Here is a 16027-nt window from a genome sequence, read left to right on the forward strand (position 1 = left end):
AATAGGATATATATATATATATATATATATATATATATATATATATATAATTTATTTATTTTTGCTTTTCATGCCATCGCTAATCTTTGCTGATGGGGGCAAGCTCTGGACAGAACAAGTCCTCTTCTCCCTAAGGCAGCTGACGATATACTCCTCTTTTCTGCTGTAGAAGGAGCCTCCTTCCCTGACCAGAAGGAATAAAGTTGTTTCTACTGCCTGCTCTGCATGAAGTAGAGGATCTCTATGCAGAGATCTGGCTGTGAATAACTGAGCATGTGCAACCACCAGCGCTCAGCCCAACAGGTGGACGAGCACATTACTACAGAATGAACACCAGTTGGTGCTATACTATGTCGTAACAATAAAAGTGCTTCTTGGGATTGGGGAGAGTCCCCGTGGTCAGACAACTAGCAATCTTTAACTTGATAACTTAGGAAAAGTCTTTAAGGGGTTTTGCTTCAAACCCAACAGTTTAGTAGAAATCAAGTTTAATAAAGAATTTACAAATGATTCAGTTTTATATCGTCATTTATAAAAATTTGTCTCAAGGTGAATATTGGTTTTAAAACAATTTTTCTATCCTGTGGTTTATGATGAAAAAGAATAAATTAAGTAGATTGTCATTCCCTCACCTTACATACTTTTTGGCTGCCTCTGGCCCATATACAGGATCAGAGGTGTCAAACTGCATTCCTCGAGGGCCGCCAACAGGTCATGTTTTCAGGATTTCCTTAGCATTCCACAAGGTGCTGGAATCATTCTGTGCAGGTGATTAAATTATCACCTGTGCAATACAAGGAAATCCTGAAAACATGACCTGTTGGCGGCCCTCGAGGAATGCAGTTTGACACCTCTGCACAGGATACAACCTTCCAATATACTGTGAAGGAGGAAATAAAAACTGATTTGTAAGGTTCAGACACAAGTATAGATTCCAATACAAATACAATTTCACAGTAATTAAAAGAAAAAACCTTGAGATGGGACATAATGGATCCAACAATGGCATTGATCAGCTTCCACATGTGTATCTGAATGTGGACCGAACATCATACTTAAACACTGCACGTGGCGGTCATTTTTACAAGGGGCCTAGGGCAGACGGAGAACCTTTCATTACCCTGAAAGCCGATACCTTCCCTTTCATTTTAGCAGACACATCTAGGCTTCTCCTTTGCAGGATCACATATCATTTAATGCGTGCTATTCTGATCAAAACTTCATTAAGCTCCTAAAAAAAGAATGTTCAAATTGCCTTTCTCCAAGTATTAACTTACTTTCACACGTTTTGCAACCTTTCGTCTTTTTTGTGCTGGAAGAAAAGGTCATTTCCTGGCGAATGGATGCATCAGTTCCATAATTGTGCCGTGTGTCCATACACCGACCTGGGTACGCCACGGGTACTCATCGCATTGTTGTGATTACCGGGAAGCATCTGCAACCTTCGGTATGGTTTTAATAAGAGCATAACAGATGGACTTGTCTTCTTTCTGTGGAAATAATGGAAAGTACATCAGGTGCGCCGAGATTATATACTTAGGTATAATAAATGCTATGCAGAGTTATTGATATCTTGCATACAGCCTGGCAATTATATGTGTGTAGGGATAAAGCATCAATCATATAAACCAGCTACAAAGAAAGAAACAGAAGACCGATAGCATTTACTACATTTTGTCCCAATCAGACCACAGGAGAGAAAGGGGAGCAATTTAAAGAGCCAGGAACATTAACAGGCTTTTTATTTTTCTAGTATTTATCGATCTTACTAATAGAGATAGAAGCTACATCTGGAATGGGCAGTTCTTCTAAGTTACTTTTATACCAGTCTATGATATGTACGTCCCCATGAAATGTCACATGGAGTCTGCCCAAAGCTCACACGTTGCTTTCAGGACCTTGTCTAAAATAAATGTAGTAATATTTTGTTCCTAAACGCACACCTGCACCCTCATGCCCTGAATTATGGAGAATTACCTAAATAAAGTCCTTCACACGCCATTAGTTACTAGGAAAATTTACACCTGTACCCAGCCAAGGCCTGAAGACTCACAGGTTTCTGCAGGTTGTTAACCCCTTCACCCCCGGAGCTTTTTCCGTTTTTCCGTTTTCGTTTTTCGCTCCCCTCCTTCCCAGAGCCATAACTTTTTTATTTTTCTGTCAATTTGGCCATGTGAGGGCTTATTTTTTGCTGGACGAGTTGTACTTTTGAACGACATCATTGGTTTTACCATGTCGTGTACTAGAAAACGGGAAAAAAATTCCAAGTGCAGTGAAATTGCAAAAAAAGTGCAATCCCACACTTGTTTTTTGCTTGCCTATTTTGCTAGGTTCACTAAATGCTAAAACTGACCTGCCATTATGATTCTCCAGGTCAGTACGAGTTCATAGACACCTAACATGACTAGGTTATTTTTCACCTAAGTGGTGAAAAAAAATTCCAAACTTTGCAAAAAACAAAACAAAACAAAATTGCGCCATTTTCCGATACTCGTAGCGTCTACATTTTTCGTGATCTGGGGTCAGGTGAGGGCTTATTTTTTGCGTGCCGAGCTGGCATTTTTAATGATAGCATTTTGGTGCAGATACGTTCTTTTGATCGCCCGTTATTGCATTTTAATGCAATGTCGTGGCGACCAAAAAAACGTAAATCTGGCGTTTCGATTTTTTTTCTCATTACGCCGTTTAGCGATCAGGTTAATGCTTTTTTTTTACTGATAGATCGGGCGATTCTGAACGCGGCGATACCAAATATGTGTAGGTTGGGTTTTTTTTTTATTGATTTATTTTGATTGGGGCGAAAGGGGGGTGATTTAAACTTTTATATTTTTTTTATTTTTTTCACATTTTTTTTTACTTTTTTTTTTAACTTTTGCCATGCTTCTATAGCCTCCATGGGAGGCTAGAAGCAGGCACAGCCCGATCGGCTCTGCTACATAACAGCGATCATCAGATCGCTGTTATGTAGCTAAAATGCAGGTGTGCTGTGAGCGCCGACCACAGGGTGGCGCTCACAGCCACCGGCGATCAGTAACCATAGAGGTCTCCAGGACCTCTATGGTTACAATGTACAAGCATCGCCGACCCCCGATCATGTGACGGGGGTCGGCGATGCGCTCATATCCGGCCGCACGGCCGGATGCGGTAGTTAAATGCCGCTGTCTGCGTTTGACAGCGGCATTTAACTAGTTAATAGCGGCGGGTGATCGCGATTTCACCCGCCGCTATTGCGCGCACATGTCAGCTGTAAAAACAGCTGACATGTCGCGACTTTGATGTGCGCTCACCGCCGGAGCGCACATCAAAGCAGGGGACCCGACATCTGACGTACTATAACGTCAGATGTCGGGAAGGGGTTAATAATTCTTAATATTTATCAGCATGGAAATCTATTCACTTATATGTTATGTATATGGGTAGGTCAGCGGGAGCTGGGTATACAAAGTACCTGTGCAAAAGTTTTAGGCAAATTCTACAAAGAAAGAAGTTTTCAAAAAGAAAAGTTGTAATCGCTGTAATTCTTCTAGCTTTATTTCCAAGGAACTCGGCAAGGAAGTTGTTCCAAACATCTTGGACAACTAACCACATATCTTCTTACAAATGGGTGGATAATGGGAGCACAATGCAAAAGATACAGGACAAGAGTAGCTTACCAATAATATTTACTCTTTAAAAACCTGCAGATATTTTATTTTTCTCCTCCACTATGTTCAAGAGCCATAACCTTATTATTTTTCTTTCGCCATCGCTGTATGAGGCCTCATTTTTTGCAGGACGAGTTGTAGTTTTGAAGTAGTACATCACTCACTTTATTATAAAATGTCCTGCAAACGAGGAAATGTTTCAAACTTATATAAACGTATACTTTTTAAATCATACCGGTTGAAAAAAAAATTCTGAAGTTTGTAAACAAAGAAAGAAAAAAAAATTTTTTTTGGCTCCATTTTTGGAGACCCACATTTTTTAAAAAGTTCTGCCAATGGAGCTGTGCGAGGGCTTGTTATTCTGTGCACCGAGCTGAAGTTTTTAATCATATTAATTTGGGTTACATACTGTATAACCTTTGAATGCTTTTTTATTGAATTTTGTTTTTGGGGGGAGGGGGGAGGGAGAAAAACAATGACAGAAAAACAGCAATTCTGGTGTATCAATGTTTTTAGTTTTGGTCTTTACTGCAATGTTTACATGATTTTTATATATTGAGTGTCTACAGTACATTATGTAATTATTATCATTATATTGGCAGTTTTTCCTGGGGCGAATGTCACAATGAGGGCAATATAGAATGTGAATAGGGGCCTACCAAGGCTATCATGTGTGATGTCTGCTGATCCACTGTGAATTAATACCCTCATGTGGTGTATCTAAGCTTATCAAGTGTTATATACTCCACTGATTCACTGTATCTAAGCCGATCATGAGCGATACTGTTTCCTGACCTAATGTTTCTGAGCCTATCAGATTATATCAGCTAATCTGCTGCATCTAAGCAAATCAAAGTATGACACTGTTTGCTGAGTGTGTGTATCTAAGCTTATCAAAGTTAGTTACAGTCTTATAAAATCTGGTGTATCCAAGTCTATCCTGTATGATACTGCCTGCTGATCTGGTGTATTTATGCCTATTTGCTGACTTAGCGTATCTAAGCCTGGTCCAAAACATTTAATCCTAGCATGTGTGACACTGTCTGCTGATCCAGTGTATCCAAGCTTAACCCCTTAACCCCCAAGGGTGGTTTGCACGTTATAACTCTGGAACGCTTAAACGGATCCTGGTGATTCTGACATTGTTTTCTCGTGACATATTGTACTTCATGATAGCGATAAAATTTATTTGATATTACCTGCGTTTATTTGTGAAAAAAATGGAAATTTGGTGAAAATTTAGAAAATTTTGCAATTTTCCAGCTTTTAATTTTTATGCAATTAAATCACAGAGATATGTCACACAAAATACTTAATAAGTAACATTTCCCACATGTCTACTTTACATCAGCACAATTTTGGAACCAACATTTTTTTTTATTAGGGAGTTATAAGGATTAAAAGTTGACCAGCAATTTCTTATTTTAACAACACCATTTTTTTTTAGGGACCACATCTCATTTGAAGTCATTTTGAGGGGTCTATATGATAGAAAATAACCAAGTGTGACACCATTCTAAAAACTGCACCCCTCAAGATGCTCAAAACCACATTCAAGAAGTGTATTAACCCTTCAGGTGTTTCACAGGAATTTTTGGAATGTTTAAATAAAAATGAACATTTAACTTTTCTTCACAAAAAATTTAATTCAGCTCCAATTTGTTTTATTTTTCCAAGGGTAACAGGAGAAAATGGACCCCAAAAGTTATTGTACAATTTGTCCTGAGTACGCCGATACCCCATATGTGGGGGTAAACCACTGTTTGGGCACAAGGCAGAGCTCGGAAGCGAAGGAGCACAATTTGACTTTTCAATGCAAAATTGACTGGAATTGAGATGGGACGCCATGTTGCGTTTGGAGAGCCCCTGATGTGCCTAAACATTGAAACCCCCCATAAGTGACACCATTTTGGAAAGTAGACCCCCTAAAGAACTCATCTAGATGTGTTGTGAGAGCTTTGAACCCCAAGTGTTTCACTACAGTTCATAACGCAGAGCCGTGAAAATAAAAATTCTTTTTTTTTCCACAAAAAATATTTTTTAGCCCCCATTTTTGTATTTTTCCAAGGGTAACAGTTGAAATTAGACCCCAAAAGTTGTTGTCCAATTTGTCCTGAGTACGCTGATATCCCACATGTGGGGGGTAACCACCGATTGAGCGCATGGCAGAGCTCGGAAGGGAAGGAGCATCATTTGGAATGCAGACTTAGATGGATTGGTCTGCAGGCGTCACATTGCATTTGCAGAGCCCCTAATGTACCTAAACAGTAGAAAACCCCCACAAGTGACCCCATATTAGAAACTAGACCCCCAATGGAACTTATCTAGATGTGTTGTGAGAACTTTGAACCCCCAAGTGTTTCACTACAGTTTATAACGCAGAGCCGTGAAAATAAAAAAATCTTTTTTTTCCCGCAAAAATTATTTTTTAGCCCCCAGTTTTGTATTTTTCCAAGGGTAACAGTTGAAATTAGACCCCAAAAGGTGTTGTCCAATTTGTCCTGAGTACGCTGATACCCCATATGTGGGGGGTAACCACAGTTTGAGCGCATGGCAGAGCTCGGAAGGGAAGGAGCGTCATTTGGAATGCAGACTTAGATGGATTGGTCTGCAGGCGTCACATTGCGTTTGCAGAGCCCCTAATGTACCTAAACAGTAGTAACCCCCCACAAGTGACCCCATATTGGAAACTAGACCCCCCAAGGAACTTATCTAGATGTGTTGTGAGAACTTTGAACCCCCAAGTGTTTCACTACAGTTTATAATGCAAAGCTGTGAAAATAAAAAATCCTTTTTTTTCCACAAAAATTATTTTTTTGCCCCCAGTTTTGTATTTTCCCATAGGTAACAGGAGAAATTGGACCCCAAAAGTTGTTGTCCAATGTGTCCTGAGTACGCTGATGCCCCATATGTTGGGGTAAACCCCTGTTTGGGTGCATGGGAGAGCTCGGAAGGGAAGGAGCACTGTTTTACTTTTTCAACGCAGAATTGGCTGAAATTGAGATCGGACGCCATGTCGCATTTGGAGAGCCCCTGATGTGCCTAAACAGTGGAAACCCCCCAATTATAACTGAAACCCTAATCCAAACACATCCCTAACCCTAATCCCAACGGTAATCCTAACCACACCCCTAACCCTGACACACCCCTAACCCTAATCCCAACCCTATTCCCAACCGTAAATGTAATCCAAACCCTAACCCTAGCTTTAGCCCCAACCCTAACCCTTACTTTATCCCCAACCCTAACTGTAGCCTTAACCCTAGCCCCAACCCTAACCCTAGCCCTAACCCTTGCCCTAACCCTAACCCTAACCCTAGCCCTAACCCTAACCCTAACGGGAAAATAGAAATAAATACATTTTTTTAATTTTTTTATTTTTCGCTAACTAAGGGGGTGATGAAGGGGGGTTTGATTTACTTTTATAGTGGGTTTTTTAGCGGATTTTTATGATTGGCAGCCATCACACACTGAATGACTTTTTATTGCAAAAAATATTTTTTGCGTTACCACATTTTGAGAGCTATAATTTTTCCATATTTTGGTCCACAGAGTCATGTGAGGTCTTGTTTTTTGCGGGACGAGTTGACGTTTTTATTGGTAACATTTTTGGGCACGTGACATTTTTTGATCGCTTTTTATTCCGATTTTTGTGAGACAGAATGACCAAAAACCAGCTATTCATGAATTTCTTTTGGGGAAGGGGCGTTTATACCGTTCCGCGTTTGGTAAAATGGATAAAGCAGTTTTATTCTTCGGGTCAGTACGATTACAGCGATACCTCATTTATATCTTTTTTTATGTTTTGGTGCTTTTATACGATAAAAACTATTTTATAGGACTGAGGACTATAACTTTTTTATTTTTTCTTTGATGACGCTGTATGGTTGCTCGCTTTTTGCGGGACAAGATGACGTTTTCAGCGGTACCATGGTTATTTTGTATCCGTCTTTTTGATCGTGTGTTATTCCACTTTTTGTTCGGCGGTATGATAATAAAGCGTTGTTTTTTGCCTCTTTTTTTTTTTACGGTGTTCACTGAAGGGGTTAACTAGTGGGACAGTTTTATAGGTCGGGTCTTTACGGACGCGGAGATAGTTTTATTGTTTTTTTTTATTACTTAGCTAAAGGAATGTATTTATTGGAACAATATTTTTTTTTATTTTTATTCATTAATTTTTTTTTTAACATTTTTACTTTGCCCCGGGGGGGCATCACAGTAAAGTGACAGTGACTTTGCTGTGCACCGTCTCAGATCGGTGATCTGACGTGCACAGCTCCAGGCTTCCCGGCGCCTGCTCCGAGCAGGCGCTGTGAAGCCACCTCCCTGCAGGACCCGGATGCCGTGGCCATTTTGGATCCGGGCCTGCTGCAGCCCCCTCCCTGCACGATGCTTCCCTATGCCGCCGGAACACTGCGATCATGTTTGATCGCAGTGTGCCGGGGGTTAATGTGTCGGGGGTGGTCCGTGACCGCTCCTGGCACATAGCCGCGATCGGCTGCGCTCCCCCCGTGAGCGCGGCTGATCGCTATGACGTACTATCCTGTCGAGGGTCAGATAGGCCCAGGTCACCTCGACGGGATAGTACGTCTAAGGTCAGAGAGGGGTTAATAAGTGTGATACTATAAGCTGAGTGGGTGTATCTAAGCCTATAAAGTGACACATTCTACTGATCCATTGTATACATGTCTATCATGTGTGATACTGTCTGTTGATCTGGTGTATCTACATCTAACCCAGCATAATACTATTTGCTGACTCAGTGTATCTAAGGGTACTGTCACACATTGGCACTTTGATCGCTACGACGGTACGATCCGTGACGTTCCAGCGATATCCATACGATATCGCTGTGTCTGACACGCAGCAGCGATCAGGGACCCTGCTGAGAATCGTACGTCGTAGCAGATCGTTTGGAATTTTCTTTCGTCGCTGGATCTCCCGCTGTCATCGCTGGATCGTTGTGTGTGACAGCGATCCAGTGATGCGTTCGCTTGTAACCAGGGTAAACATCGGGTTACTAAGCGCAGGGCCGCGCTTAGTAACCCGATGTTTACCCTGGTTACCAGCGTAAAAGTAAAAAAAAAAAAACACTACATACTTACATTCCGGTGTCTGTCCCCCGGCGTTCTGCTTCTCTCCACTGTGAGCGCCGGCCGGAAAGCGAGCACAGCGGTGACGTCACCGCTGTGCTTTCCGGCTGGCACAGACACAGTGGAGAGAAGCAGAACGCCGGGGGACAGACACCGGAATGTAAGTATGTAGTGTTTGTTTTTTTTTACTTTTACGCTGGTAACCACGGTAAACATCGGGTTACTAAGCGCGGCCCTGTGCTTAGTAACCCGATGTTTACCCTGGTTACCCGGGGACTTCGGCATCGTTGGTCGCTGGAGAGCTGACTGTGTGACAGCTCCCCAGCGACCACACAATCACTTACCAACGATCACGGCCAGGTCATATCGCTGGTCGTGATCGTTGGTAAATCGTTTAGTGTGACAGTACCCTAAGCCTATTAAATGAGATACTGCAATCTGATCCGCTGTATCTAATAATGTGTGTAAGGGTATGTGCACACGTCAGGATTTCTTGCAGAAATTTCCTGAAGAAAACCGGAAATTTTCTGCAAGAAATCCGCATTTTTTTTTTTGCGTTTTTTTCCCGTTTTTTTCTCGGTTTTTTTAGCATTTTGCAAGCGTAATTAGCTTGCAGAATGCTAAAGTTTTCCAAGCGATCTGTAGCATCGCTTGGAAAACTGATTGACAGGTTGGTCACACTTGTCAAACATAGTGTTTGAGAAGTGTGACCAACTTTTTACTATAGATGCTGCCTATGCAGCATCAATAGTAAAAGATAGAATGTTTAAAAATAATAAAAAAAATAAAAAAAATGGTTATACTCACCTGCAGGCATCCGTTCCTATAGATGCTGTGTGTGTTCAGGACCTTCGATGACGTCGCGGCTTGTGATTGGTCGCTGAGCGGTAACATGAGCGGTCACGCGACCAATCACAAGGCCGCGACGTCATCGCAGGTCCTGAACACAGACCATCTAAAGGAATGGAAGCGGCAGCATGCCTCCGGGGCCATCGAAGGTGAGTATATCACTATTTTTAATTTTAATTCTTTTTTTTTACCAATTATATGATGCCCAGTGCATGGAGGAGAGTCTCCTCTCCTCCACCCTGGGTACCAACCGCACATGATCTGCTTACTTCCCGCATGGTGGGCACAGCCCCGTGCGGGAAGTAAGCAGATCAATGCACTCCTAGGTGTGCGGAATCCCCACAATTCCGCATTTTTAATGAACATGTTGCTTTTTTTTCCGCGATGCGATTTTTTCGCGGAAAAAAATGCAACATTTGCACAAGAAATGCGGAATACACTGTAAATAATAGGAGGCATATGTATAGCGAAAAAACGCGAAAAAAACACGAAAAATACTGAACGTGTGCACATGGCCTAACTCTGTTTGAGAACATTTCTCATATAAAGTTACTATATTTTATGAGATCTATTCCTCCTGTGGGCTCCCTGTGTATGGCAGAGACTTACTGCTACATATGTACATTGGCATGGTGTTCTAGTGGTACATTTAGATACAGTGAGATATATGTTATATAATAAATGTTTGGCAACTTACAACTTTCAAAGTCTGGAAAATTTCCTATTGAACCCTCACTCCAACCTTAAGATCACATGCACTAGGTAGATTAGTCTTTTACACAGACCACAGCTGGGGTCATGGCCCTTTAAGAGATGCTTAGTAATTTCATGAATGCTTTTTCATTGTGAGCTGAGATGTTCAGCGCTGACTACGCCCAGCGCTGGATCCCGTTTTTGGGCAAGGTTGTGGCACACTCATGTAATAAGATCGACTCAGAAGGCAAAGCGATTTAACACACCACCATTTGTTAGGGGGCAGCTGAGCCAAATATGCTTTTTGTAACGTGTTGAAAATGGAAAATCCTTGTGGCATAATCTAGGCAGACCCTCAGGAAATAAAGACATGGGCTGCACGGCCGAAGTGTGAAAACTTCCATCTGTGATCACGATGTAAAAATAAGCACTAATAACTAGGCTGACATTTGAACTCTGTAGACATTTTATAGGAGAGAGGAAAACTTGGTAGATCATTTATGTTATGATTTCACCAATTGTTACAACACTACAGCTGTAAAAATGTGCCAAGGAATTCAGCAGCAATTCTGCCATAAAACGTAGGTACCGTCACAGCAGCAAATCAGGGCCAAAGGTGACAAAGAAACCCCTTTTACATGTAAAATCCACGCCATCATTTAACTTCTTATAAGTGCACAAAATGGGGGAGATAATAAAAACCGGTATAATAGCAAAACCGCTGTTAGACAGTATTTGATTATCTCCCCCAATGGGTCAAAAGAAACTTAAAATGGAAGAAATATCCCGTGCCTTGACTTTGTTAGAGAAGGGGGATTCGGTGATTGCTGAAGCTAGAGATCTTGGCATGTCGAGAGAGGTCTCCTGGGAAGGTACAGAGAGGTCTCCTGGGATGGTACCAAGAGGTCTCCTGGAATGGTACAGAGAGGTCTCCTGGGATGGTACCGAGAGGTCTCCTGGGATGGTACCGGAAGGTCTCCTGGGATGGTACCAAGAGGTCTCCTGGAATAGTACCGAGAGGTCTCCTGGAATAGTACTGAGAGGTCTCCTGGAATGGTCCCGAGAGGTCTCCTGGAATAGTACCGATAGGTCTCCTGGAATAGTACCGAGAGGTCTCCTGGAATGGTACCGAGAGGTCTCCTGGAATAGTACCGATAGGTCTCCTGGAATGGTACCGAGAGGTCTCCTGGGATGGTACCGAGAGGTCTCCTGGGATGGAACTGGGATGGTACCACAAAGGAAGTCAGGCTCTGGTGCACCAAAGAAGACTTCACCAAGAACTGATAAGCTTTTGAAGTGTTAAGTGATGTCACATCCTTCTATAACTGCCGTTGAACTAAAAAAACAAGTACCCTACGCTCATCCAGAAGGTCACAACTATGACGATTCTGCACCACCTGCAGAAGGACCTAGGTCTACCATGCCATGCCACAAAGAGGCCACTGCTTCAGCAATGGCAGGGGATGCATCTACTATCTAGCTACGATCCTGTTATAGGAAACTACATTTCACACCATAGGTCAGAGTCATATAACACACCGTACAGGCCACCGACACCTCAATAATGCAGTGTTACAGAGGATACAGTGAGAAAACCTCTACTGCAGCTTGTTTGCACTGATGTTTTTTGGTGTAAGAAGCAGAGCAGTCATGACTTTTAGTGAATATGTAAGAGAGTCTGTTTGGAATATGTTTTTCCCCTCAAAAGAAACGGATCCATTTCTAGGTGAAACTTGTTTTTCTAGTAAACAGATGGAGTTTGTAAGTGGAGCGACAGAGAATTGGCCGTGGAGGAAAGCTCTCTTACACAGACTTAATATTATGTCTACAACACGTGAGGTTTAATCGCTGCGCCAGATTACAATTGCTGTGTATCCTCCTGGGATGTGGAGCTGAACACTGAGGGCAGCGTTATGTGTCATGTTCAGGTCACGTGATAACCCGACACAAAGCTCCCAGGAGATGTCGAAAAAGATCAGGCTGAGCCTTGCCACAAAATGAGCTCAGCCTGATCTTTTTGAGATTTCGACATCTAGTGTAATAAAAAAATGTTTTTTTACGTGTTGTGATGTTATATCCTTACTACAAAAGCCATTTAAAATTTACCCAAATATGATATGATAACATTTGTCTGAACTTTGTCCATTACTGGCGAGGATTTCTGTGCATCTAAGCCTCTGATATATGACACCACCTGCTGACTCGAGCTGTAGCTAAGTCTGTGTTTAGATCGAGTTATTTCATCTAGGTTTGGCTTATGCACCAGGATACTCTGAACGTATGCATCGTCTTTACCAGTACAGGCACACCTTTTATACAGCTATATAAGAAAGAGCCGCAGATAAAGTTTTTGTCTACCATTTACTGCAAGGCATACTTTTTTTTCGTTTTCAGCAAGATTGAAGCCGAAGAGCGACATACACACCTGTATGGCTATGTATAAATGTCGTAGCCTTAAACCCTTAGCTGGGTTTCAGGCAGACGCTGTAATAACACAGGTCTGCAAGAGTAAAATTGTTTGAAAAGAGGTGATTTTTACGTATTTTTGATCGATGAACTCAATAAAAATATCGAAAAAATTCCATCACTTACAGTTTTTTCATAAACACTGACTCCATAGGCTTTTTCTTGCACCATACATTGACCCGTTTCCGAGACCTCTGGTGGATGATTTTGGTGTCAGATTGGATGCTGTGGGCAGAGAAGACTTTCTTAACTCAGCTTCCAAAGAGTGCGGTCGTGTCCACAGCATATCTTTTATTTTACTTCACCAGTATAAGAAATAAATATTATATACCCGGACCTCCCTTCAGCAATTCGCCCTGTGCCTCACAGTCTAGAAATACCTGTCTCTTCACCTCCGGAAAAACTTGAAGATACACCTGATTGAGAATATGAAGAGACGGATTCGGACGAAGACTTTCACGCAAGTTCCAAAGAATCACAGCTTTTTTCACAGCTCATATTAAATAATTTAGTCAGGGATTTGGATCTTCCTAAACATTCTGCAGAACTTTTAGTCTGTAGACTAAAGGAAAAGAACCTGCTAGCTCCTGGTACCTGTGTTTCATGGTATAGAAGCACAGAAAAGGAACTCCTTCAATACTTTTGTCCAGATGGTGCTCTAGTGTATTGCATTGATGTCCCTGGGCTGATGGAAAAATGTAACATTGAGCACAATGTGAATGACTGGAGACTCTTGATTGATTCATCCCAAAAAAGTCTGCAAGCTGCTACTGCTCAATGGCAGCAAGTATGTTTCCGTGCCTGTAGGGCATTCTGTGCAGTTAAGGCCGGTTTCACACGTCAGTGGCTCCGTTACATGAGGTGACAGTTTCCTCACGTACCGGAGACACTGACACACGTAGACCCATTAAAATCAATGCATCTGTGCAGATGTCATTGATTTTTTGCGGACCGTGTCTCCGTGCGCCAAACACGGAGACATGTCAGTGTTCGTGGGAGCGCACGTATTACACGGACCCATTAAAGTCAATGGGTCCGTGTAAAACACGGACCGCACACGGACAGTCTCCTTGTGCAGTCCCTGTGGCGTGCAGGAGACAGCGCTACAGTAAGCGCTGTCCCCCCCACATGGTGCTGAAGCCGCCATTCATATCTTCTGTGCAGCAGCGTTTGCTGCATAGAAGATATGAATAATAGTGTTTAAAAGAAAGATCTATCTGTCCGCCGCCCTCCCACCCCCTGTGCGCCCCCCCGCTGTTCTGAAAATACTCACCCGCTTCCCTCGTTGGCTGTCGCTGCTTCCTGCTACTGTATGCGGTCACGTGGGGCCGCCGATTAGAGTCATGAATATGTGGCTCCACCTCCCATAGGGGTGGAGCCGCCTATTCATGACTGTAAATGAGCAGCCCCACGTGACCGCATACAGTAGAAGGAGCGGCCAGACCAGGAAGCAGCGACAGCCAACGAGGGAAGCGGGTGAGTATTTTCAGAACAGCGGGGGGGGGGGGGGGGCGCACAGGGGGTGGGAGGGCGGCAGACAGATAGATCTTTCTTTTAAACACTATTATTCATATCTTCTATGCAGCAAGCGCTGCTGCACAGAAGATATGAATCGCGGATTCAGCACCAGATGCTGGTACGTGTGGTACCCAGCACGGTGCGTGTGGTACCCAGTGCGCACACGGGCGGCACACGTGTGCCGCAAGTGTGCCACACTGATGTACACCAGAAACGTAGGGGCACACGCACACGGATAATTCCGGTACCGATTGTTTCCGGTACCGGAATTATCTGGACGTGTGGGACAGCCCTTAAGCTTGGACTGATGAAGCAGTTTGTGAAAGATCTACCAAAAGAAATAGAGACTTTTAGCTACCTTTGTTCCAAGTTTCAGGGAATGTCTGAAAGCAAAAGTGAAAGAAGTCATTTATGTGGGTCTGGATATTTGGAAACTCATGAAGGACAACTGTTATGATCCTAGTGGCAAGGATCGCAGGTCGGACTAGCTAAGTAACTGAACAAACTACTAGCTCTGGGGAAATGGTGACTAGATTGACCGCAAACTGATCCTATCCGCAAACAACTATAGGCAGCCGTGGAACGTTACCTAAAAATCCTAGACGTCTTGTCACGGCCTGAGAAACTGACTATTCCTGAAGGGAAAGTAAGTCCTCACTTGCCTCAGTGGAAGACCCCAAAGATATAGAATAGCCCCCCACAAATATTAACGGTGAGTTAAGGGGAAAGCATAAACGCAGAGATGAAATCAGATTTAGCAAATGAGGCCCGCTAATACTAGATAGCAGAAAATAGGAAGGAAACTGTGCGGTCAATAAAAAACCCTATTCAAAATATCCACGCAGAGATTGCTCGAGCCCCCGCACCAACTAACGGTGCGGGGGAAGCAACTCCGTACCCCAGAGCTTACCAACAAAAAGAAATCACATGTTAGCAAGCTGGACTAGACTCATCATACACAGAAATCATATTGCAGGCAGATGAGCAAAAAATATTCAAACAGAACTAAGCTTATCCTGAAGAGGCAGAAAACGAGATAATCAGGAGTAATCAGAATAGCACTGAATACATTGACAGCCGGCAACAAGTGGGAGTGAAGCAGAGCTAAATAGGAGCCTCCCTGGTGAATAACGAGGCAGCTGATCCAGCAGACCCGCAGGATAATAAACCAAACCACCAGGGGGAGCCAAAAAACCAAAGTCACACAATACCATCTGTGACCACAAGAGGGAGCCTGAAAACGGAGTTCACAACAGTACCCCCCCTTGAGGAGGGGTCACCGAACCCTCATCAAAACCCCCAGGGCGATCAGGGTGAGCCACATGGAAGGCACGAACCAAATCGGCCGCATGAACATCAGAGGCGACAACCCAGGAATTATCCTCCTGACCATAGCCTTTCCACTTAACCAAATACTGAAGCCTCCGTCTAGAAATACGAGAATCCAAGATCTTCTCCACCACGTATTCCAATTCTCCCTCAACCAGCACAGGGGCAGGAGGCTCAACCGAAGGAACCACAGGCACCACATACCTCCGCAACAACGACCGATGGAACACATTATGAATAGCAAACGATGCCGGGAGGTCCAAACGAAATGACACAGGGTTAAGGTCTTCCAAAATCTTATAAGGACCGATAAACCGAGGCTTAAACTTAGGAGAGGAGACCTTCATAGGAACAAAGCAAGAAGACAACCACACCAAATCCCCAACGCGAAGTCGGGGACCCACACAGCGACGGCGGTTGGCAAAGCGCTGAGCC

General features: G+C 43.2%; 1 protein-coding gene across 4 annotated transcripts in view; it reads right to left on the bottom strand.

Moving 5' to 3' along the window:
- The window catches only part of TSHZ3 (teashirt zinc finger homeobox 3), a 167311-nt gene that overhangs the window by 108607 nt on the left and 42677 nt on the right, over window positions 1-16027 (bottom strand). The window contains exons 3-4 of one of the 4 annotated variants that reach the window (XM_077288726.1): window positions 12872-12970; window positions 1278-1490 (exon numbers count right to left, since the gene is read on the bottom strand). In XM_077288726.1, coding sequence (XP_077144841.1) covers window positions 1278-1377 — 100 coding nt within the window. In that variant the 5' untranslated portion in view covers window positions 1378-1490; window positions 12872-12970. Of the gene's footprint in view, window positions 1-1277; window positions 1491-3653; window positions 3788-12871; window positions 12971-16027 lie in introns of those variants that run through there. The other 3 variants (XM_077288728.1, XM_077288727.1, XM_077288731.1) reach the window with 3 other exon arrangements.

The sequence above is a fragment of the Ranitomeya variabilis genome, chromosome 2 (genome assembly GCF_051348905.1).
Source record: "Ranitomeya variabilis isolate aRanVar5 chromosome 2, aRanVar5.hap1, whole genome shotgun sequence".
In the NCBI taxonomy this organism is placed as follows: Eukaryota; Metazoa; Chordata; class Amphibia; order Anura; family Dendrobatidae; genus Ranitomeya; species Ranitomeya variabilis.